The sequence below is a fragment of the Siphateles boraxobius genome, unplaced genomic scaffold (genome assembly GCF_051911475.1).
Source record: "Siphateles boraxobius isolate OS27281-9 unplaced genomic scaffold, OSU_SipBor_1 86, whole genome shotgun sequence".
NCBI lineage: Eukaryota > Metazoa > Chordata > Actinopteri > Cypriniformes > Leuciscidae > Siphateles > Siphateles boraxobius.
This window is the reverse complement of record NW_027509215.1, coordinates 440,001-466,569: the sequence shown is the minus strand read 5'-3', so window position 1 is coordinate 466,569 and position 26,569 is coordinate 440,001. Positions and strand designations below refer to the sequence as shown.

At 40.2% G+C, this 26,569-nt stretch overlaps 1 protein-coding gene across 3 annotated transcripts in view; it reads right to left on the bottom strand.

The window, feature by feature from the left end:
* epha4b (eph receptor A4b) overlaps positions 1-26,569 on the bottom strand; it is a 156,098-nt gene that overhangs the window by 59,262 nt on the left and 70,267 nt on the right. For 2 of the 3 annotated variants that reach the window (XM_077221789.1, XM_077221790.1), the window contains exons 4-7: positions 17,584-17,739; positions 12,574-12,909; positions 10,164-10,276; positions 7,728-7,890 (exon numbers count right to left, since the gene is read on the bottom strand). In XM_077221789.1, coding sequence (XP_077077904.1) covers positions 7,728-7,890; positions 10,164-10,276; positions 12,574-12,909; positions 17,584-17,739 — 768 coding nt within the window. Of the gene's footprint in view, positions 1-7,727; positions 7,891-9,885; positions 10,007-10,163; positions 10,277-12,573; positions 12,910-17,583; positions 17,740-26,569 lie in introns of those variants that run through there. The other variant, XM_077221791.1, reaches the window with a different exon arrangement.

Sequence of the window (26,569 nt, the reverse complement as noted above, 5' to 3'; positions counted from 1 at the left end):
CACTATCAAATCACGTCAATCACATTGACCGGCGACAGCCCGTGAATCATTAGAGTAATGATTAACGTGCGACCTGGAAGTATATAAGGGCGCCTTGCAACATGACAAATCATCTCATTGTCTTCAGGGACTTTTTGTTTGAAAAAACGCTATTCAAGTATACGGGAAGGTAAGAGAAAGATGAAACGCACAGCTAAGGCAGATTGTTTTCGTAAGTGTGCCGACCCGTGTCCGAGGTTTCTGACACCGGCCGACACACACGAGCTGTGCGTTTTTTGCTTGGGTGAAGAGCACACACGGGAGGTTCTCGAGGGAGCCCTCTGTGCGAACTGCGAGCGTTTTTCTCTTAAAAGGCTCCGCTCTCGTCTGGCCCTCTTCTCGAGTGAAGGGGGTTCAGCGTCTGGACCTCATGGTGCGGTCCCGCTCGTGCCGAGGCCGAGCGGCGACTTACATCATGGGGCTCCCAGATGGAGCTTGTCGATCGCCTCGAGAGGGTTGTTAACCTCTCAGATGATTCGACGGCTGACGAGGGCGAACTGCAGGTCGATGGGGAAGATTACTCACCGACTGTACCTGCAGTTGATGCTCTTCAGGACGCGCAGGAGATGGCTGAGGAGGTTTATGATCAGGTAGATCCTGAACCTCCTCAGCCATCCTGCCCCGTGTATGCAGAGCTGGTGGATGTGATGGAGCGCGCTGCCAACAGGCTGCAGCTGCCTTGGCAGCGCGCTAGAGGAGAGATCGCTCGCGGTAGGCTCGACGATCGGTTTCTCCCCGGCCATACACCACCAGCTCAGGTGAGCCTTCCATTCCTTCCTGATCTTCACACGGAGATCGAGAGGGCATGGAAGAGCCCATACTCTGCCCGTATTCACCGACATCAGCGGGCCAGTTTCGCTGATGTCGAGGGGATCGGAGAGCATGGGTACGTGTCAATGCCGCCCATTGACGAGACGTTCGCGAACTATCTCGTGTCTGGGCGGGCAGCGACACTGAAAGCTCCAACCCTGCCACCCAAACCGCTGAGAACAACGGCTCGTTTGAATGGCAGAGCATACACGGCAGCAGGTCAGGCCGGTGCTGCACTGCACACCATGGCAGTATTACAGGCGTACCAGGCCGACCTGCTGGGGGATCTCGACCAGGGGGCAGGGATGTCCCCTGAGGCGGTGGCTGAGCTGCGCCGCACCACAGATCTGGCTCCCCTCCCTTGAGGAGCAGGTCGCAGAGAAGGCGTGACTCCCGCAACAGAAGAGATTTGAGGGAGGTTATCCAGCGCAAACGCACACAGCGTCGGTAATGGATAACCTCCCCGGAGGGTCACGAAATCTCCCCTCTCTCTTCTGACCCCCAGGCGTTCATAACATCAGGCCTGGGAATGGGCCTATGATGAGAACTATGTTCTGATGGCCCACCTAGGCTTGGTTAGTAGAAACGCCCCTTTCAGCCATGTAAAGTGGCGGATCCCAGGTTTGTAAAGAACTATCTGGCGAGTCTTCACTTTGCACGCCGCAGACCTCGTTCCCTGTATAGAGTCATGGGGTCAGGTCAAGGTAATAAGGTAAGAGAACTTTATTGGATTATCAGGGCCCTGAAGTTCCCCGTTAGGTGGCCAGAACGGTAACTGTGTTAGCCTTCGGGCTGCTAGCCACCTCAGGGTAGAGTGGTTGGTCTCTCTCTTAAAATTGTTTTACTTAGAGTGTTGACTGACGCTAGAGCTTCAGATAGATCTTATGTCCGGCCCACGGGTCCGTTTGACTTCTTCCTGAGTATGTCGCCCCTTGAGCTCTGTTTGGGTTTTCATTAGGCTGAGCGATTCTGCAGCCCTTTGTATGGAATAATACAGACTATATTCTTTAGTAAGGCTGTGGCTCCTCCGAGCCCTCAGATAGATCTATGCTTGCGGCTGGCCCTCACCAGGGCCGCCTCTGTAGCTGGCCTAGGCTGTGCCAGGGATAATAGAGGCGCTCTGCTAAAAATTTTAGCATTTCTTCCTCTGACCCTTCACTTTGTGAATGTAGGTTTCTAGCATCCCTGTATAAACAGCCTCCTCCCATGGGAGTCGTTTGGCCAAGGCCCGCCCCCTTCTCTGCATTCTGGGGTGACTAGAGTAATGCAGCATGGTGCAGAGGATGGTTTATAAGGACATGGTAGGCCTCAAATAGGCCTCCGTGGTATATATGTCTTTACTGAGCAGGGTTAGGCCATCTTTCGCTTCACGAAGAAGACTGGGTTTCCTGCCCGACCCTGCCGTGCAGAACTGGCCTACGGATTTAGGCCACCAGTTTAGGCTTCACTCACCTCGCTGAGCTACTGCTCGAGCGCTAGGTTGTAGGTGGTTGGCTTTCATTCAAGCCCCACTCCCCTAGGTTGGGCACAGATACATTTCTGTATCTGGTAACCTCAGGGTGAGGTGTGAGTATTCCCCTGTGATACAGGTAGGTCTGAGCACTTCACTCCCAGTTCTGTTTTATCCAACCTCGCACACCTATGGCTCGGGTCGAGTATGAAGTAAGCTTCACTTCTTCTTTGGTCGAAGTACGCTCCCCTGAAGCCAGAGCATTGCCCTGAGCTGACGCCCATGCATAGATGGTAGGCCCCTGACTAACTGGGGCCTCAGTTGAGGCAGAGTGGCGTATGTTGTACTCCCCTTGTTTTAAGGGTGCTAGCTTTCTTGCGGAGTACACTGCCATGGGCAATGTGATTAGGCACCAGGATGCTGTAGGCGCTGTGTAAACAGTTTTTCTGCCAACGAAGGCCATTAGGTAGTAGGCCTCAGCAGGCCTCCTTGATTGGACAGCCCCCTAGAGGGCACTGTAGGCCAGCTCACTTTACGTGGTTGGCCTTGGTGGTTCGGGCAGTTGACTCACTGATGGGTAGTAGGCCTTAAACAGGCCTCCTCGGAGGTGAGTCCCAACATTGTGGGACATACCTTATAGCGCTACTGGAAGCCCATTAGTAAATTATGCTTGTGTAGTATGGTTCCCAACAGTGTACTTTATGGCAGAATATGACTTGCTATTAGCTAGTAGGCCCGACCAGGCCTCCCTGATAGGCGAGTCCCCAGCTGGCTGGCCTTAGCAGGCCACCTTATACTATCACCCGGACTCAGGGCTCAAAGCTACCAGTGGTTATCAGGTAGTAGGCCACTCAGGCCTCCCTGAAGGTCAATTCCCACTTAAGATGGTTATCAGGTAGTAGGCCTCACCCGGCCGCCCTGAAGGCGAATTCCCACTTACGTTGGCTATCAGGTAGTAGGCCTCTCTGGGCCTCCCTGCATGTGAGCTTCCAAATATTGTGGCTGTCAGGTAGTAGGCCGCTCTGGGCCTCCCTAGGATGTGGGCTCCCAAATATTTTGGCTGTCAAAGGTAGTAGGCCTCACCAGGCCTCCCTGAAGGTGAGTTCCCACATACTGTGATTATCAGGTAGTAGGCTCCTCCAGGCCTCCTTGAATGAGAACGGTCAGGTAGTAGGCCTCACCAGGCCTCCCTGAAGGTGAGTTCCCACAGTTTGTGGTTACCAGGTAGTAGGCCTCTCCAGGCCTCCCTGAAGGTGAGCTCCCCACATACTGTGGTTGTAGGGTAGCAGGCCTCACCGGGCCTCCCTGAAGGTGAGTTCCCACGTACTGTGGTTATCAGGTAGTAGGCCTCTCTTGGCCTCTCTGAAGGTGAGCACCCCACATACTGTGGTTATCAGGTAGTAGGCCTCTCTGGGCCTCCCTGAAGGTGAGCACCCCACATACTGTGGTTATCAGGTAGTAGGCCTCACGTGCCTCCCTGAAGGTGAATTCCCACTTACGTTGGCTATCAGGTAGTAGGCCTCTCCGGGCCTCCCTGTAACGTTCCCTAGTGGTGCTGGGTTTATGAAGCTAGTGGTCTCTTGCTATCAGTTTCAGCTAGCCTTAATAGGCAGCTGCTGAAGGCGAGCTTGCGCCCTGGCTCGCTAAAGTGTTCATTCTCTGCTATTGGTTCCCTCCCGGAACCTTTTCTGCCTACAGCCTGGTTTGCCTACCAGGCAGACCTTGTGCTCCCCTCACCGAGGGTCTCTATGAGCATGCGGCTTCCTGAGTCTGGTCAGACGGTCGCAGGCCTCTCGTGAGGCCTCCCAGTTAGATCAGCCCTTAGGCCTTCACAGGCCTCCTCAGTGTTTTGAAACACAGACACTGGGTTGATCCGTGGATCGAGTAGAGAAACTCCCCTCGCTAGCAAGGGTTGAAAAGCACTATGCTGAGTCATACTCTCCGGGATATCCCGTCTCTGAGATCCGGGCCGAGTGGTTCTCTGCCAGCTTCGCAGTCCCTCGGGTTGGATGCCTTACTTAAGGCATTTGTCCAGAGGCTCTGTCTTCAGACAGACAGGATTTGGCCAGACTAAGTGTCTATGTACTGACGCCAGGTCAGGCCGTCCTGGTGGCATTTCGGGGTGAGTACGTTCCCCTGAATAGTGACTGGCTGGGGTTCCTTCGGGTTCCCTAGCCACATTCCCTAGAAGGGACCCCTTCTAATTGGAAGCTATGGTTCCAGGCCCGGAGCCAGCCCAGGTAGGCCTTTCATTTAACCATGTTTATGAAGGTTTTTCCTGTGAGGCTGTAGCTTGTGCTATGACCATAGGGAATGCTGTCACTGACAGCCAAGTGTGACCTGAGGGTGAGTGGTTCTAGCGTTTCATTTAAAGTTGCTGGTTCTGACCGTTGTCACTGCCACTTGGCATGCACTCCCCTTAGCATGGCGGCGTTGGTATATCGTTCCCCATAACGTCGTTGACGTATTGTTGAGTTCCCTTCGAAAGGGAACGTCTCAGGTTACGACTGTAACCTATGTTCCCTGAGAACAGGGTACGAGACAATATGTCTCCCTGCCATGCCTCGGGGCTTGCCTACCGTACAGTCCCTTCAGACGATAAGGTGATTTGTCATGTTGCAAGGCGCCCTTATATACTTCCAGGTCGCACGTTGATCATTACTCTAATGATTCACGGGCTGTCGCCGGTCAATGTGATTGACGTGATTTGATATTGATTTCAGACACCTGTCACGCCTGAGGCTTTCCCCATAACGTCGTTGACGTATTGTCTCGTTCCCTGTTCTCAGGGAACATAGGTTACAGTCGTAACCTGAGACGTTTTTATAGTTAGCAATAAATAAATAAAAAAGTATATGGAAATAATTCTGTTAACTGAAATAAAATAAATAAATAAATAAATAAATAATAACTAAACAATAAATATAATAACTAAAAAAATAAAAATAAAAAGTAACTTTTTTTGGGGGGGGGGGCTGTAAACATTTACAACCAAACTGCATTAAACATGAAAAATAGATAACGCTGTAAAATCCAGATTAATTAAAAAAATTAAATTCAGCACCCCAAAATGAATAATCAATAAATCAATAAATTAAATTTATTTAATTTAAAAAAAATAAATACATTAAAAATTTATTAAAAAGATACATTTAAAATAAAAAAAATAAAAACGAAATTAAAAATGTAAAACTACCAATGGTTCCATAAAGGGGTTTCAGGGGAATATTTTTCTACATTATCAGACTAAATGCAGTTTACAGTACTGTATGTTCTGCTCTGATGTGTATTGTATGAACTAATGCACACGGTGCAAGCGGTTTATGAATGTCAGTGTGAGTCGAAGGCTTAAGTATTTCTTATATAATTAAAAAAGCAATTACTACACATGACACAGTTAACTTTCAGCTTGGCAGATCAGGTCTGGTGAGCTCTGTGATATGCTTCCAGAGATGCTCGCTGGGCCGTAACATGCTTTAAATTAGGCGCATATACCACAAGGTCTCTGTGTTTACCGTATGCCCCAAAGCCTTTTAAAGTGTGCCACCATTCTTTGATCTCCATCAAAGGAACACAGGTCAGCTGAACACAGCTTTGTTTGTCCTCATAAGACACCTCCCAGGGAGCAGAAGCAGAAGGTTTGGTAAATAAGTCACACAGTTTATCATATTAAATCCAGAGCAGTGAGCCTGGCGCAACAATGGAAAGAGTATATAGAAAGACACTGGCGTATGGGTTTGGGATGCCGTTGTGAGTTTTCTACATTGGAAATTATGTGGATTTTTATTTATTTTTTGGTCTGTCGCCTCTGACTTTCTTAGTTGGGGACACTTAATATTTAACAATATTATTGAGCTGACTGTACTGACGCTGTTGTATGAGAACTGAACTGAGCTGGACAATGACATCATTGGTAACACTTTACGGTAATGGTACATGAATTGTCATGAATTCATGTATAAATTCATGCATTAACTAACACGAGTTCAACATTTTTCATTCATGATTTCATGGATGAACAATGCCTTAATTAAAACATTAACTAAGATGAGCACATCATCATGAATTATGATTTATTACGCATGATCATTATGTTTTCTTTGTTCTTTGTCTAGGTCAGTGACCTAGTCACCACTTTAGTTGAGGGGCCACACACATGATGAAGACATTGGTAGATAATGCTTAGTTAATGATGACTACTGTATTGGACAGACCCCAAAATAGACCAATCGCAACTCATAGCACACAAATTCTGTTGACATTCAAATACAGTAGTCATCATTAACTAAGCATTATCTATCAATGACTTCATCATGTGTGGCCCCTCAACTAAAGTGGCGACTAGTCCTTTGAAACACTGATGAACAATGTGCTATTAATGGTGGCATAACTGTGAACAAAGAAAACATCATGATCATGCGTAATAAATCATAACTCATGATGATGTGCTCATCTTAGTTAATGTTTTAATTAAGGTGTTGTTCATCCATGAAGTCATGAATGAAAAATGTTGAACTTGTGTAAGTTCCTGATGATTCATGAGAAATTCATGCATGAATTTATGATAATTCATGTACCCTTACCTTAAAGTGTTACCACATCATTTTTAAAAAAAAATTGTGCAGAACTACTTTATATATTAAATGAATTAATTGAATACTTAAAGATCTTTACAACGGAACTGAATCAACACTGAACTGACTTCAGCTAAACAACAGCTGAAATGCATCATTTTCCTGTTATCACTGTAAAGCTGCTTTGAAACGATCTGTTTTTTATAAAGCACAATATAAATAAAAGTGACTTGACTTTTTGAGCACCAAATCTTTCTGAAGGATCATGTGACACTGAAAACTGGAATAATGGCTGCTGAAATTTCAGATTTGTTCAGCACAGGAAAAAATATATATTTTACACAGATATATATATATATATATATATATATATATATATATATATATATATATATATATATATATATATATGTATATATATATATATATATATATATATATATATATATATATATATAAATCAGTTATTTTAAATTATAATATTTCACAGTTTTTCGGTTTTGCTCTATTTTACATCAAATAAATGTAATATTAATTTTTTTATAAAATCATCCCAAATTTTTGAATAGAACTGTAGAAGCAGCACATACTGTATAAATGGTATGTGTACACAAACTTTTTAATGCTGTCAATGTCTAGAAGAATAACTCAAACTATTGCATAGACACAAAGAAAAGGCATTATCAAGAGATACAATTATAAAAAGTGGTTAAATTATGCTATTAGTGCTGGTTTGCGATGGGCTCCCCAAAGATTTACAGTATGCCACTAATGAACCATCAATAGAGTGGATCAAAGAAAGGGAAAAAGTCCCGAAAAAAAGGAAACTGTTAAGAAAAGGATAAAAGCATCACCCTCATGACTGGTCTCCAGCTCTATCTCTCCACCGTAGCTGCCGTAGCCTCCGTCAGTGCGCGCCCTCACCCTGAACACATAGGTGGTGCCCGGCTTCAGGCCCTCCACTGTCATCATGTGGGCTTTGGTTTTCAGAACCGTGTAGTTCTGGTCTCTTTGGTTCTGGAACAGAAAAGAACAACAATGTTCAAGCAATTCACTCTCAGTAAAATTGTTTTGGTTGGATTTATAAACAGAGAACAGACAACCATGGTAGATTTAGACTCGCATACTGTTCCTGTCGGAATTTAATGGTAATTTGGAAAATGTTCCTAAACTACCGTTCAAAAGTTTGGGGTCAGTATAAATATTTTTGAAACAAAATAGTATTATGCTCACCAAGGCTGCATTTACATGATCAAAAATACAGTGAAAACAGTGGTGTTGTGAAATATTATTACAATTTAAAATAACCATTTTCTATTCTATTATTTTAAAATGTAATTTAGTCCTGTGTTGGCAAAGCTGAATTTTCAGCATCATTACTCTAGTCTTCAGTGTCACATGATCCTTCAGAAATCTTTCTAAAATGCTGATTTGGTATTATTATCAATGTTGAAAACAGCTAATTATTATTTTTGTTGAAATACATTTTTTTGTAACAATGTCAATTGTCAATGCATCCTTGCAGAACAAAGGAATCTTACTGACCCCAATTTTTAACAAGTTTAATCTTGACAAACAGTTTAACACCACACTTTATTTGCAATTTCTTTCAGCAGATTTCTAATAATCAACATGGAATTTTTAAAGTTTCAACAAGCCTTCTGTTAAATATTACTGTGATGCTATGCTAACAATGTTAACAATTCAATCTGAAATATACTTGTTAAAGCTTTTTAAAGTTAACGACAGGGTGACAGTGTTGAATTTCGAGTCTGTGCAGTAGAATAGTGCATAAGAGGATTAATGAAGGATATTATTTCAGCAGCATTTTAACATTTTAGCATTTTAGCATTTTGAGTCATTTTAGTGAGGCAGATGCTGGGGTGCTAACTGTCGAGGCCAGGGCTTTCATTTACCCTGTTTGACATGATTATTGGTGTGATTATAGTTACATGAGTCAGACATCTGCAGTGGTGTGTTAATGTGAGTCTATGAATACAGTGTGTGGATTAATTTTCTAGTAATTACCATGTCTGCTAGCTAACATTTTACATGGCACATTCACTTATTCTATTCTGCATATTGTACACAAAAATGGATATAGTTGACGGACTTTGTCTTATAGTCAGCAGTCTGGATAGTCATTTCATTTACATTTACTCTATGCATTTGGCTGACACTTTTCTCTTAAAGCTACTTGCATTAAGGCTATTTAAGTCTAAAAAACACTATGTGAATCTAAAAATATCTTGCAATATGATCTTATAAATTGATAATCTAAACATAGAATGGTCAAAAGACCAATGATATTCCTCAAAGAAATCAGCTACCAGTCACTAAATCAGATCAGCGTTTCAGCCAAAATGGGTTCTGGGAAAGACTTGGTCCCTGTCCACCACACCCAGAATGAACAAGGACAGAGCAGGTTTGTGTGTGAGAGCGTGGGACCATTCCAGTTCCAACAAACACAGCATGAACCACACGATCTCTAATGCCAGACACCCATCCTGGCACTCAGTTTGAGCTGACATCCCATAATCGCACATCAACCAGCATGTGTGCCAGACTAGACTGAGTCAAACGATAGCATCTGTGCAGGTTTGATGTAAAAAACCTTTAACCGTCAACAGACAGTACGTTTTGAATGGTTAGAAGAGATGATATATTTAACTTAATTAGAATGAAAATGTGTAAATAAAACAAAACAAAAAAAACAACATTTAATTTGTCATTTTATTTAATGCATTGCATAAAATATTTACATAAAATTTTAGAAATATATAATTTTTTAAGATACTAGTGCAAGTTGCTTTCAATTAAAACAGCTGAAACATGCATTTTAGTCTGGGACTAGGCTTAAACCTTGTCTGTGAAACCGGGGGTGAGTATACAGGTGTGTTTCTGTGAAGCCATTCTCTCTGATCGGTGACATCAGCCCTGGTTTCATTCTCCCATTATAATTAAAGAGCTATGTGTATGTGTGAGCAGTCGGCTGTGGCGTACAGGGTCTACTGATTGCTTTCATTCCCAAAGGCACGATGATGCTTCAGCCCTCAATTACACATGCCAGAGCTGCCTGGACAACTGCAATCGTTGCAGCTTTTAATGGAGGTCAAAGAAGCATGTTTGTAATCTGTGTATGAGGATGAGAAGTCAGCTTGTTAGAGTAGAGCTGATGGAAATTAAAGAGGAGAAAAGAAGAAGAGGAGAGGAGAGGAGAGGAGAGGAGAGGAGAGGAGAGGAGAGGAGAGGAGAGGAGAGGAGAGGAGAGGAGAGGAGAGGAGATGTACCTTCTCATAGTAGATGACTTCATATTCCACTATGACTCCGTTTGGTCTGTCGGGTCCTTGCCAGGCCAGTGTGATACTGTCTTTACTCTTTCTCTCTTTCAGGATCACATTCACTGCAAACAGAGTGAGACAGAGAGACAAAGAGACAGAGAGAGATAGAGAGAGAGAGAGAGAGAGAGAGAGAGAGAGAGAGAGAGAGAGAGAGAGAGAGAGAGAGAGAGAGAGAGAGAGAGAGAGAGAGAGAGAGAGAGCCACAATGAGATGATGTGCATACAAAAATGATAAAATGGTCTGTCAATAAGTACTCAAGACCACCTCAGTTCAGTCACAGGTTTCTGACCCACACGGTTTTATTCCAATTACACTTCTATTGCTACAAAACCAAACCAACGAGAGCTCAGGATCCCCTTACACACTTGAGACTGCTTTACACACATACACACAAGTGCTGTGAAACCTTTGTCTAAAGAGAGACAAAGGGGAGCCACATGACAGCAGGTAATTACAGTCCTGAAACACAGTCTAACACCTTCTCTGTCTCTCTCGCCTGTCCCTTCATCTCTCACTACAGCAGGACGGACAGAGGAAGGGAATGAGAAGGGGTGCAGAGACAGCAGGTCTGATATTTGATCAGATGGTTGGAGGTAAATTCTCCTGGTGTCCTTCACCTCCTCTGTGCTCTGAGATCTGTGAACAGTCTTCAAAATTTCACCAGACATACCACACACACACGCACGCACACGCACACACACACACACACACACACACGCGCATGCACGCGCACACACACACTCACATGCACGCACAGGCACACACACACACACACACACACACACACACACACACACACACACACACACACACACGCGCGCATGCACGCGCACACACACACTCACACGCACACACACAAACACACACACACGAACACTGGTTCACAGTGTTTAATGGGGACCTCCCAAAGACGTAATTGTAATGGTTTATATATATATATATATATATATATATATATATATATGTATATACACTGTATTTTACAGCTACACACTATAAGTAACATTTGCATTTTTATGATCATTTATTTCAGATTTGATAGGTTCTTGACTTGCTTGAGGATCTTTGTAGTTTAGTTATTTAAAACACTAGTACATAAAAAAACTACTTAGTTTTCTAAAGAACTAGAAAGTAACATATTATAAAAATAAATGAAATAAAAATAAATAAATAAAACCTTTCTTCCATTGCATCAGGCTATGCAAGAAAATCTTTTTTGTGGGTGTTTTTTTCATTAAATGTGAATTTTTATGAGCAAAATTCCTTCCTAAATTGCTCTAAACTATACAATATTCAGATTAGGGTTGGTTCACGGTTTGACGTGGCTGAATGTATCATTGGGATCTTTGACCCTGTTCTGACACTAAGCACTTCTCTCTCAGCATGTGCCTGTTCTGCTCAAGAGCCTCCCTCTACAGCCCGACCAGCTTCATACATATTTAATACCTCAGCCAAGCCTTACACAAGCCCAATGCCACCATATACACATTCACAAACACGCATTTAATGAGAACACGCCTGCCCTGATGACCCTTGTCGGTCTATCAGGGGTGTGAGACAGGGAGTTTTGGAGGGCAGTTGTGTCTTTACCACATTTTAGCACCAGAGAATGAGTCCTGACTGCAGATTACATATTCGATGACATGTATTATTTAGAGCATTTAGAATTCTATGAACTTATGAACTTCCACAAAGGTTGTGTGTGTGTGAAAGAGATGGGAATCTGGTCGAACAACAACCCTCTGGCAGCACTGAACCATTACTTTGGCTGTTATTCATTTCTGGAACCTTGAGCAGAGCAGAGAAAATACGGAACAATGATGCATCACAAAGACCAGCTTACAAACGCAAACACACACCCGACCCAAGGGCTGTCAAACACTGGAGAGTTTTGAGACATCTCATTGAATAAAAAAAAAATAACCTTCACTGTCAGCATAATTGTTTAGGATGCATAAAATTGTGTTAAGAAAGAGGGAAAAACAGAAAAAGAGACCATGTCTACCTCACACACGTTGACTACACACGACTCACACACGTTGACTACAAAAATACCTTCAAATCATATTTTGGAGTGGGTTTCGTTTACGGAAATCTAATGAGCGTTTGGCATTCAAAATGTTATATTGCATCCAAACCAGGTCTGACACACTGCAACGTTTGAGCGTTGAATAATTTATCAGTCCTCATTGGAAGCAAAATGCTGCACAAAGTGACAATTTCAGCCAATAAGAACATATTTGATGCTAGATTTTGAATCAGTCAGATTTCGCTGTGGGTGGGGCTACCAAGCACAACGCAACAAAAATATATACCAAGCAACATTTAAAAATGACCATGGAACAGAGACGCAATCTACCTGTCTGTCCGGTGGTGATGTTGACAGTGACTTGTTGTTTAGGGGTCGGGCTCAGATCGGACACCCCGTTCACCGCTTCTATGCTGAAGGTGTAGTTGGTGTTGGACAGCAGATCCGTGATCAACACTTTAGGGATCGAGAGACCAAACTGTCTAGGTTTGTAATGTACGTTGTTGCTGCAGGGGCTGCATGTCTTTCCGTCGCCGGCACACTTCCTGCAGTGGACGCTGTATGTGACGTCTCCTCGCCCACCGCTGTCTCTCGGAGGACTCCACTCTAGTGTCACAGAGGTGTCGTTTAGGGTGGAGATGGGGTTCTCGGGTGAAGATGGAGGCCCTGGTAGAGAAAAAGAAAAAATACAGAAATAAAGGGTTGGCTTTTACAGTTTTTCTGAATTGCTAAAACACTAAACCCTATTCTCTAAACAAAATTCTCAATAGTCTAAACCAATTTGTGGAATAAATCACTCTTTCTGTAAAACAATAAACAAGTTCAGGTAGTTAAAACACTGTTTGCCATCATACTCTTTTTTCAAAACTCTAAACACATTCTCGCTCACTAAAACACATTTTGCACTGTGATGCACTTATGTTTCAAAATGCTAAACACAGGTGGGCGAAAGTTAAACACAACTGTGACACAATTGACTCAAAATTGTTCACACTTATTTCTAATGATGTGTGACCAAACCAACTGTACATAATACAAGTCAGTTCAGAGTCCCAAAATGTACTCAAAATGTTGCACTGAATGTTGATACCAACAATGGATGGAAACAATATAAGATGGAGAGAAGGAAGAGGATGAGTAAGAGGAGGTGAACAAGCAGGAAGAGGATGAGGACGAGGAAGAGCAGGTATGGAGCATATTGCTGGATCTGCTTTAGGGTTTTTCCCTTCGCCTGCAGAGATGACATTGTCTGTGATGTGGAGAAACTCCTCCGGCCAGACCAACATGAAGACATGATGCTGAAGCAGGATCACTCTCTCTCACTGACCTTGATTTTGCAGTTGCACAACTCTTCTGACTGTACTTTATGTAACGTGCTTTTCTTTTACTGTTTTTTACTGTAAACTTTTTGGCTTTTGCAGTTGGGTCACTGTATTTTCACTGTATGCAAGTGGTGAATATACAGACATTCGATAGGCCTACTATTCAATATTCAGTACAATACTATACTTGCAGTGGACACAGTATACAATTTATTCTCCTTGCAAGTTGTCATTACTATACTTTTTTACGTAATTGTAAAATTTGTTTACTTTGTTACAATATACTTTTTTCTGTGACTGCATGCTTTGGATTCTGTGTTCTCCATTTTTTTGATGTATTGTCTAATGAATGATCTGTAGTGTTTATAATTTTGACTCGCAGTGTGTATAATCTGAAAGCATTGTTTGATTTTGAGCACAGATAAAATTGTTTTGAGCTAATTGTTTGATTTTGCTATAAGAGTCAGACGTTCTGTGAATGTGGTTTGAAAATTTGTTTTTGTGTTTAAGGTTTAGAGAAAGTGGTTTCAAGAAATGTGTTTTAGCAATTCAGAAAAACTGTAATTCAATTTGTTCTAGACCGTGAATTCAGTTTGTGTTTGAATGAGTTTGATCACAAGTCTTATGTAAATCACATTTACCCATTTACAAAACAGTCAACTTTCCTATTGAGCAGTTGTGTTCCAGAAGTAAAAATACCATTCAATTTCTCAATAAAAATTGATAGATAAATCTCTATAATTGAAACATCTTATTTGTGCATTTTTTTTATATTTAAATATTAATATATTATAATAAACAAAACAAAAAAAACTCTAAAACATAAATCAATCAATATCATTCAATTAATATAAATATTTAATTTCTCTACAGAAATGTGTCAGATATCTGTCTAATAGTAATATATTATAATATAAAAAATGAAAAATAACATCTAAACTAACAATATCATTTCTCCATAGAAACTGACATAAATCCCAATAATCTTAAACATTCCATTTGTGCATGTATTTTCTTTAAATATTATTAAATTTATATAAAAAAACACAAATATAAAATATAATTCAATTACAATGAACATCATTCAATTTCTCCATAGATAGATAAATCCATATTATCTTAAACAATTAATTTGTGCATATATATTTAAATATATTTTTTATTCTATTTACAATTGAAAATATAAAAATATTGATTTTATGTCAATACCAAATCTAGCATGCAATTCTCATAATAATAATAATAATAATTAGTTGCATTTATATAGCGCTTTACATGGAAGGGGTGAATCTCCTCAAGCAACACCAATGTACATCATCCACCTGGATGATGCCCCAGAACCCCCACCACACACCAGTTTACTGGTGGAGAGGAGACAGTGATGAAGCCAATCAGTAAAAATAAAACATAAAACAGCCTTTACATTTGAGGAACTTCTCATGTACTTTTCTTTACATTTTTGCCAACAAGAAATAGGAAAACCCCTTCTGTGCAGCACTGTCACTAAAGCAAGCATTGAGACAACAAGGAGCGAAAAATAAAAGAAATAAAAGAAAAACCAAAGGCTTCTCCAGTAGCCTGGGCTTCCCCATGCTGCCTTGCGCGCAGCGCAATTATTCACGCTGCTAGGCAGTCTGGATTCCATGGACCAGATTTTCGCCTCAGCGAGGGGACCAGAACGGGGAGGGTGCAGCAAGACAATGACGATGTCTATGCGACACACCGAAGCAGTTTGTTTATACCTATGGATCCAACATGGCAGCGGACGCGAAATTACCTTTCGATGCAGCCTTAGATAGGCTATTGTTCTAAGTAGTTTAGTTAAATCTCTGACCCATCGTCTTCTTCCTCATCTAATTTATGTCACTCTACATACGGCATCTGGTACAATTGAAACGATTGGCTATGAGCTACGCACAGGCGCATCTGATAGACATTCGTAGCACCCAAAAAACAGCTCTGGGCATTCGTAAACCATGCCTCAAATACGAGAAAAGGAACATGTGGTTCCCAGACCCACGTCTCAATGGGACTAGGTTTGACGTTAGCCAGGCTACTTCTCCGGTGTTGTTTTGCTGGAGCTTTTACATTGAATGTTTCCAATATTGCCTTGCTGCAGTGCATTAGGGGACAGCATTCATCCGAGGCCATGATAATGAGAGGAGGGTCTGAGCAGGTTGTAGGGGGCTGGATAGTGCTGCCATGGGGTATTTCTATTTTCTTTAACAGTCTGCTAAACCTGCAACTATGCACAGCTAAAGGTTTTTTTAACACTACTGCGTTCAGCAGGGTGTCTGTTTGAAATAGGCTCTCATATGAGTGTTTGAGATGAAAACAGGAAAATACAGCCAAAAGGAAAGAGAATAAGATGGGAAGATCCGCAAATGCACATATTCCACAAGGACACAAATTGTTTTTGCAAAGCCTCAGTAATCAAACCCGCTCAACTCTCTTCCTAGACAGTGAAGGTTACTTTCACTGCTCAAAGGGTTTGAAGAGTCTGTAAGAGAGTTTCCAGATAGAGAGAGTAAATGAAGCAGGGGAAACGAAGGATCAGGGTGGAGGAGTTAAAATGTCTGTGGTGGTGACATTCACCAGATCTACTAGCTGGTGGAAAGGGAGGGTTCCTCTGGGACACAGATCAGTGTGTGTGTTTGCGGTCGCCTGTGGATGAAGTCTAGGCCTATATGGTGCACAACCTAAAGCTCAGCCCAGTCACTGAGATAAAAGTGAGTGTGTTTTTTAAGAGTTGAAAAAGAGTCTGATTAAGTTCAGTTCAACTTTGTGTTAATAAACAAAAAAAGAAAATTAAAAGATAAAAAGATTTCTGTTTCAAATGCATGCTGTTCTTTTGAACTCTGTTAAATCAAAGAAACCTAAAACAATGTACCAGTTTCCACAAACATATTGAGTACCAACTGTTTTCAACATTGATAATAAGAAATATTTTGAACACCAAATTTTTGCAGCATTTTTTTATTAAATGTAGCATTAGTGAGCATAAGGGCATAATGCTGTTTTTTCCACTGGTTTCCCAAATATTTTAGGACATAGCATAAAAAGTCTAATTTGAGGTAAAAACAATTGACATGACATGCGCATAAACTAGGATGTGAATGAGATGTTGTTCACATGCAAGTGTGTGATTTACAGCTGGTTTCTCAGTAATCACATTAGCACATCATTTTTATTTCCTGGCACATGATTTTCATATACAGTACAAACAGTCTCATTTCGCTGCTGTTGCCCTAATTTATTTTATCATTACATTAAGTAAGCAGTGTGCGGGTGTTGGGGGGGTCTTTGGGGGCGAGGGGTGGGGGTGGGGGGGGGGTGTAAGTATGTGTGTGATGTACTACAACTGAAGGTCATTAAGTAGATCCATATGTTTAGCTGCACGCATGATTTGCCTTATCAGATGAATGAGTCCTTTAATTGGGATCTATCACATGGGGTTCGTTCTTTCTCTTTCCTTTCTTTATTTTTCATTTCTCTCCTTCTTTCTTCCACGCTTCAACCCCAAGCACACACACAGATATATATAGGTAATGACTCACTCTCTTGGTCTATATAAGGTGACCTCACCAGTCTTGTAAAAGCAGAGCTAGACGTCCAATCTGACGTGATTTATGATGATGAGACAGTGATGAAGGTGAAAATGTACTGAGCCCAGTCTATAAGAATAAATAAGAAAAACTGCCTCCAGCCCTCCATCCATCCATCCATCCATCCATGCATGTATAATTAGAACTATCCTTTCAACCAACTTTCCATCATTTTATCCATCTATGCATTTACCCCTTTTTCCATCAGTTCATTCATCCATCTATGTATCCATCCACACATCAGTCTATTTATCCATACACTTATACTATAGATTCATGCATTCATAATTACCTCCCCCTATCCATTCATCCCTCTTTCCATAAGTTCATCCATCCATGGATTGCTCTGCCTATCAGCATTCATGCATGATCTACCTAAAAAAGATTTATGGCTGTAGTACTGGATCACTCACGGGTGCAGGACATTGACCGCGGGTCCATGTCAGCTCTGTAAAATCCCTTTTCGCAGGAACACTCTGAGGCTTCCTCCTGATGGGAGAAACTGTGTGGAGGACACTTGGTGCAGTAGGCATCCATGGAAGAGGCCTTGTAGGTGCCCGACCTGCAGGCTGCAAAACAGAAACAAGAAGACTGAAAGGTTAGATATACAGCTTTACAGTGCACTCCTAGAAAACAAAAAAAGAACAAAAAAAAACTATACATAAAAAGCAAAGCAAACCATTAAACAAAACCAAATTAAACAAATCAAAAAATAAAACTCAACCCAACTCAAGATTTTATTCATAAAGCACTTTCAAAATCATTAGAATGGACCAAAGTGATGTCTATAAATAGTAAATAACTCTAAAATACATAGAAACAGTATACAGTTATTGTTTTTGTAATTCCTTTTGGTGGTGGCACAAAAAGTACACACTTCAGCTCTTAAATAGACATTTATTTCTTATTTTTCGGAGCTGTTACAACATCCTGTGTTGTGTAAAATGGGTCAGTCAACACGGACTTAAATAAACATTGCAGAAAAACGAGCGCGAGTGCAGGAATTACAAATAGTTTCTTGTAGCAGAGTGTCCCTAAAGGACTTCACAAAACCAAAACACATCCTTAAAACCTGGATTCAAATTCCAACATTTCCCTGCCTCGGAGAACACCATGATTATGTTTACAAACCGGATAACCTGACTCTCCTCTCAAACTGTGGCCATTTCTGTGAAGGGAAAACAGTTAGCTTTCTCTTTTCTATTTATCTCTCTGTCTCTTTTCCATCTTTTTCACATCTGCATCTCACATTCATTTGTTTGCCTCAGAGCCCCAATGGATGACCCATTTCTGAAATATGTGAGGAGGAATTTAGCCTTTTACCCAATTAAAAATGCAAAGTGTTCACACAAACACAGGCTTGAAAGATGGAGCGTGTAGAGGAGTAGAAGGTGGCGAGTAGGCCTTTAGCATAGCTTTAGCCTAAATCTAGCTTAAGGCGCCAATAAACACACCACAAAGGACTTCTGCATATTCTAATATATGTAAATTTAGAGGCCCGTGTGAATGCTAATGAATTGGAAAGGGCATATTTATTTGATTGCTTTGCTGCATACAAATCGTCGAGGGGATGTTGGTGGGAGGGAGGTGGTTTGTGATGGTGCGTCTCAGGGGTAGAGACGTAAATTCATGGTGCAGTTAAGGCGAGAGCGTTAGCAATCTGCACCGCGAGCAAATTAGACAATCCTGCCGGCCGCCGAGGTCAAGCCATCGCTAGTGTCGGAAATGCAATTCAATTGATGGATCAATGCAATGATGAATTTATCCTCGTCTTGATTGCCTGTGTGAGTGGTGAAGGTCACAGATTTAATCAAGGCTTGCAGCTCCTCTGCTCGCCCATAAATCCACACCCAGCAAAGAGCGGCAGGCTAACCCTGCACCGCCATGATTCAATCTCCACCTCTACCTTCCTATACATTCCCACATCATTTGCTGCTGTCTTGCTTTTCCTCTGAAAACATGAATAGAAATACAAAGTGTAAATTTAACTACTTTCCACTGTTTCTTTGATTTATCACAGTAGTCACCAGGTTAACTTTTTTGTTCTTGTTCTTGTTTAAAGGGGCAAGACCGTACACCCCATGCATGATCACCACATCTCAACATATCAAAGCATTTGTTCTATAGTTTTGGAGAGTAACTACACTGCAAAAATAGTTTTTCTAATATCCAAACTTTCATGTAGATGCATTTACTTGAGAAGCAAAATGACTTAAAGTCAACATCGAATGAAAATTGTGATCAGCTTTTCTTCTCTATTTATGACATATTTTAAAAATGTAGGGTAGGATTTTGTCTATCGACAATTGATTGGACTGTTGAATCATTAACGTTTGCTAATTGCTACAATGTCATGCGAGTAACAGGTTGCTGCCAGTAGCTCTGTTATCTCAATGTTATCTCTATTATCCGGGTACGTTTACACGACAACGATGTACTAAAAACGGAAAAGTTTTTCCTTTTTGCTTTTCGCATACAGGCGACAACGTTGTTAAAACGATCCCCGTTACCATGGATCAGCGAAAACGATTAAAAACGTTGTATTATGCATGCTAGACCAGTAGTTGGTGAGGTCACTTTGTAAATAAAAACTACTGAACATGTAATATGCATGTATTACACAAATATATTTTCACAAATTCACGTTTTTTGTAGTTTACACTGAGACAATAACGGTATTGTTTTCAAAAACTTGCACTTTGAAACCCGTTTTCAAAAACTAGCATTTGCAGGCCAAATAAACAAATAAATGGCCAAAATATATAAAAAGTTTTATTTTTAGTCGCAAATGCTGTTGTGTAAATGGCCCCTTATACTGCTCTGATTACACAATACAAAATTATATAACCAATTAAATATTTAAAAAAATATTATTACCCAGTTATTCATTTAAAAACATATATTGCCCCCATAAATGTATAGTATTTGTGGTATCTGTCAGAAGTTAGTAAGCAGTAATAAAGCACACAAGACAGGAGTAGCAAACTTAAACCATCTTGTTTTACTCATCACTCTGTTCTCCACACATAATGTCATTACACAACACCCTTTCAAAATTTTCAAATTTGAAGAAAAAATTTAAAAAACCTTTCCTAATACAATTCACGCATGAATATAACAGGATATTACTTTTGAAATGAGTCACCTAGTTTAACCATTTAGTTTACCAACTTTCAAGTCACTATGAAACGGAAGTAGCGACCTTTTATAAGTCTTTTCTTCTGTATTATGACGTCCGAGTGAAATGGATTATCCAAAAATGTAGGACGGGCACTTGAGACTATCCATCAGGTTGTTGATTGGATGGAGGCAGATCTGAATTGAGCTTATAATCAATTGTAAAGAAGGGACAGGGTTTATGTTTAGTCCTGGGTAGTAACTGGTTAACTATGTACTTGTAATTAGATTATATTACACTTTAAAATACTCATTATCAGAGTACAGTTTTATTTTTATTGATTACATGATTATTTAATAAATAAAAAAATGGCAGTAAATTATTCATAGGTAAGGTTAAAAGTAATCTAAAAGTTATCAAAAAGTAGTCACATTATATAACCTAAAATGTGAAATGTAATCGATTATGTTATGACTATGGATGCACCGCTACCACTTTTTTCAGAATCGATCCGATACCAAAAATTCTGAGTATCGACCGATGCCGATCCGATACCAATACAGTTTTCTTTTTAAATCAAGTAGAATTTATATAACTCTCTGTGTGTTGAACTGATAATCACTCTTTTGTGTGTTAAACACAATCTACTTAATACAGACAACTTCATTATAAAGAAAAACAAATCCAAAAAATATATGATCATAATCTATGACAAAAATGTTATTATAAAATAGATTAGTGGATAATTCAACAGTAAAATTTAGTCTAGAAAAATCATTAGTCCACAATAATTGTATAAAATCTGAACATTTAGTGAAAAAAACTAATAAGAGACAATAAGTGTAACACTAAATCTGGTAAAACGTTACACTTTGCTCTTTGTATTGTTGTAAAATACAATCATAAAAAACAAGATAACAAAAAGCAAAAAGATAAATTATTTTATAAATAGCTATAAGCTACTATACAATTGAGACATGTTTTAAATGTAAAGCACAGCTGTTTAATGAGGCTGCAACATATGATAGAACAAGAAAGGCTATTAATAATCTGTCATTGTGTCACTGTATTATGATATGAAAGGCTGCAATACAGTGCGGCACAAAGCGCGTATGCGCATCCCGAGCACAGAATGATGCGCTTGAAGCAACACGGAGTCACAGCGCGCAGCGCGTCGAGTCCGCATTGAAAAGTTCAAAGCAAAAAAACAAAGGACATATTGATGCGTAGTGTATTATACAGTGTCCATCTAAGCAATAGTTTATTGAGCCTTTTCTTTTACGTTTTAAATTTCAGTTACTGTACGCCTGAAGAACAATTATAGTGCTCTGACTCTACTCTAGTGTTGTGATCTAACAGACACCCCGTAGAAAGTAACATGATTAAGTTACAGCAATAAAATCCACCAAGATAAAGTTGTTTTATGCGAAACCATAGACCTTTATCAACAGATCTAGTATAATAATACTATAAGTATAATAATAGTAACATTGAATCATCTTGGAGAGAGTTTCATCGAGTTGACTGTCATAACCGAACGCAACGTGCTGTTTGAACGCTGAACGAAGAATGATTGACAGCCACAGCGGAGGGAAAAGTTTACGTGATCTTGAATTGAATGACTTAAATGTTCATTTCTATCTCACATTATACTATAATGGCTTCAGAACACTTGTAATATAGTGCACGAAAACTTTATGGTGCTTTATAATGTTTTGGTGGGGCTTAACAATAACACAGAATAGTATGCGCACAATATCGGATTTGGATCGGCCTCGTCTGACCGATACCCGATTCGGCAAAAATAGCAGTATCGGAGCCGATATTCATTCATTCAAAATATTCATTTTATTAGACTAGAACTAAATAGTCAGAGAATGAAGGAATCGAATCAGCAACCATCTAAATACCACCCGTGGTGTCTTAACCAGTACGCTACACCACTACATCCCATTTCATTTTTCTTATTCAAACAAAAAGTCAGCCAAAAGGGACATTCCATGGTCTCCTAAATAGTCCAAACAAATAGATTCTAATTAGGTTCAAGAGTGTGTTAGTATTGAGTGTGGTGGGCCTTTTGTTGGGTTGTAGTGGCTGGAAAGAGAAGGAGAAAGAGAGAAACAGAGATGAGTAGTTCTGCTCTTAGAAAGCCTAATCAGAAGCGGAGCGTCTGGGGTGAAGGCTGGGCACCGTGCCGCTGTACTGGAGAGTTTGGGCCTTCTGATGAGGGGTGCTGGCTGTTCCTTCCTGGCACTGGTCCATAGCGTTATATCAGAACTCCCATGCAGCCTGACCAAACACACATAGGCCCTTACGGCCACAGGAAATTCCCTTCCGAATAACAATCTTTGAAAGTTTACAAAGTGTTTCTGAGAGAAGAAGTCTATGACCTCCAGCATCTGTTTAGATGACTTTCAAAGACTCAGCTTTACCACAACCATTTCAGTCGTCCGTGCTGAACTCAAGCAGGGAAAATGATATGACTATGGCGAAGATTGAATAGTCATAATTTGTTCATCCAGCCAAACCCACATTATATTCAACACAAATAATTTCAAGCAAAGAGTGAAACACTAGAAATTGCTCATATTAGAGTCATAAGGCTAAGGGAAGCCTGATGTTTATTTGAAGAGCAATGTTTGACAGAATTAAAGACGTAAGTACTATTTGAGTAAGATTCTTCCCAACAGCATAATTTCCATGTCAGGGAAAATGAAGGAATGGTTATCCAATACTTGTCTACTAGTGAGTTTTTAAATATTTATTTTTCCAGCAGAGCTTTAAAAATAGTTAATTAATAATACATTTATAATATTAAAATAAATAAAACAAGCAAGCAAGCACTAGGGAAGGGGGATTAACTTATTTTTAGCTTTAAGATTTTTACGTGCTGTGATTTATAAATAAATACATTAACAACATTTACAAAAAAAATCTAACATCTAAAAAATACTAATACAAACAAAAATAAATAAATACAAAAATAAAGCACTGACATACTACTTAGGGTATAGCGCCATATTTTTTTGTTTTTTTGACAGGAATAAAAACGAGACTGTGAGAGATACAGTGAGGTATCCAGAAGGATTGTACTGTTGTTTAACAACACAAATTGTTTAGCTGAGGAAATATTTCTAAAAGACTTTCAGAAGACAAAAACTTCTACAAACTTTGTGAAAATGACATGTAATCTAGAACCATTATACCTGACATGCCATTGCAAAGACTAATCCTCATAGCCTTGTTTCAATCCGAATAAAAATCTATTTGGCCTCTACCCTGAATAAAGTCTATAGGACTGACTTTTGATGACTTTAGGAGACAACTTCTGGGGGAGATTTCTTTGTACCACTGTGTTCTTTTTGGAAGTGTTGGAGAGAGAAAGTGTGTCCATATCTAGTGGGCCGGAGGTCGAGAGAAGATCATGTGAGAGGCTGAACATCTCACAGAGCATTCCTGCATGAAGAAAGACCCAAATAGCCACATTTTGATAACAGAAAGAAACCAGAACCACTGCCTGAATCTACTGTAGTCCAACACTACAACACTAATGATGGCATAAATGAATGTTTCCCGCACTCTTCTTATCAGTGGAATAAGTTACAATTTAGACACACTTTATTTTAACCTTAAATGATAATGAAAAGTACAACCCGTATCACTTTTATAGACAACTCACTACCTTACAAACTTATGAGGAATGGAGGTGGTACATTTGGGAGCGCCAACTCTACGTCTATGCTTTTTGTATAAGGCAGCCCAGTCGTCATGCATCGCAATTCGCAACAGAGAGACTTTTCACTATTTAGGAATTCTGACTGCAACGGTATCTTCCCACAGTATGCGCTCTAAAACGTATAGTAAATCAAAAGACAAGGGGAAGCGAGCGCTTCAGAAATCTACATCTCAGGTATCTCCAGGAGGTTTGCCCCATTAAAAATTCATACCCATCTGACTGCCGTTCTTTGTTTATGGCAATCAATAGCTTTTAGATATGATTCCTGAATGTAAGAGAAAGAGATGATGAAAACGATCCACTCGCGAGACAACGTTGTTTATGAGACCAACTTAATCGTCATTTTAATTTACCGAGCAGCGGTCATCCGTGGAATTTGATTACGGCATTGCTCAAATATTTTATGGCGAGAGCATTTTATGATGTTCGATAATTGTGTGCTTTGTTATAATAATGCTTGCAGGGGGGGGGGGTACAAGAGATGAAAAGAAGAAATAAAGCAGGATTTATGTTAAGTATGCATCCATTTAATGAACATGAAATGTCTGATCTCAGCAGTACTGATATCATAGTCAACAGTCAAGTGAGTAATCAATTACAAAATGAGTTCATGAGTTCACCTTTCATCTACATATCCTGATTCACTTCCTCCATCTCTTACACAGAAGTCAAACTGGACCCGACAGCCCAACGTACGCCCCTGATGAAGTATGACCCGTTTGGGTAAGCCGACTGCAACGCTGTCACATCGCATCGATGTATCACTGATTATAATCTAAACATATTTTCCCTGTGCTAATTGGCTATCACAGCAGTAAACAGGCAGAACAGATTTCAACAACATCCCTCTTTATCCAATCAGACGTCAAAGCAGAGGTGTGCGTTTTTCAATTACTGCCCTTTGTTCGGGTAGAGAACAAATTCGCAAGACAGAAAATTACAAACCCCACAGCTTTCGCCGTGCTCATACATAATGCATCAGTCTGCGTTTGTCTTTTTAAAGGAATGACAGTAAGTAAACAGTGCTCTGGTGCCGAGCACGACCCACGCCTCCTAAATAAGGGTGTTCGCAAAAGCTACCTTGGATCAGCATTAATAAAGACAATGTTATCTGCATGATGAAGACAAGCGCACACACATCTCAGCTATTTTTTTGGGCCTCTGCTTTCCAAAATTTTCCCCGCTAAACTAATCGCTCATGAGTTTACCTGAGATTAACAATGTATGACAAGTATCAAATGATGTATGATTGGATGTAGCTGCTAATTCACTGCTTTTCATAACAAGTGCATTGCTGCTGAAAGGTAAATGTGGGGAAAAAAAGCAGCAGCAATCCAATGGCTAGTTGAGCGAATGGGTCTAAAACCTCTGTAGAATATGGATGTGTTTCCACAACAGTCTAGGATATGCTAGGGTTTTTTCCCCAACAAGTGTGAAATTCATATGAAATACAATCACATCCTGAGAGAGCAATACCTGGTCCCCGGGCTAAACAAGTGTTTGTGAGAGAGAGAATATACCAGCAGAGGTGTCTCGGTCTCTCTCGCTACCTCAGGCAGAGAAATAGAAATCACAAACTCCTAGATAACTGTGAATTACATCCTGGAGGATGACATCATTACTGGAGCACACACACACACACAAGGTAGGTAATCACCAGCAGTGAGTTGCTTCCTGGTCTGTGTGTGATAAGGCTGTGTGGAGACTCTAAGAGCTGGTGTTACTGCATCATATGATATCAGGACGTGCACATCACACTCATGGTGGAGGGTGAGGGTCCATCTGATTGCCCACAAACACACGGGGAAAGAAAATGGAAGAAGACACTCTATCCGGGCTTAAGATAAGCCTTTCTCTAAGCACACCCACACTGGAAATGACAAATTCAATTTAATCGAATCGGCACATCTCAAATCTGCTATACTTGTGAAACATTTGACACTATTTTGTCTCTATTTGCTTGTCTGTAGAATAACAGACATTTGTTTTAGCATTGTTGCTGTTATTGTTAAAATCCCCTTGTAGTTAATCATTTTATCCCTTAATACTCACCTATGATTACCAAAAAGACTATATATATATATATATAGGTAGTTTGTGACGTCAGAAACACCAGCGTTTTTAAAATCGTGTTTTTGAGACGGTCTTTGGTTCGCTGCAGTTTTAAGGAGAAAATACTCAGCAATGGTGTTGACTTATGAATTTGCACATGGTTTCTCTTAAAGCATATTAAAAACACCTCATAGACATATAAACAACATTAAAAGCTTGATTTTCGCCACAGGGACTTAAATTAACAAATATTATATGTTTAATAGTTTTAGTTAATGTAAAGTGATTACATTTAATAGTTTAATGAAAACAAGAGACGTCATAAAACATGGCAACTAAATTAAATTAAACCAGTATAAGCTGAAGTACAAATTGCTAATAACTGAATAAAAAAAATTATTAGCACTAAATAGAAAAAAAGATTTTTTTTTTACAAAGTACAACTCTATTGTACACTACACACACAATCTAGCATGTAATAAGTCAACCACTC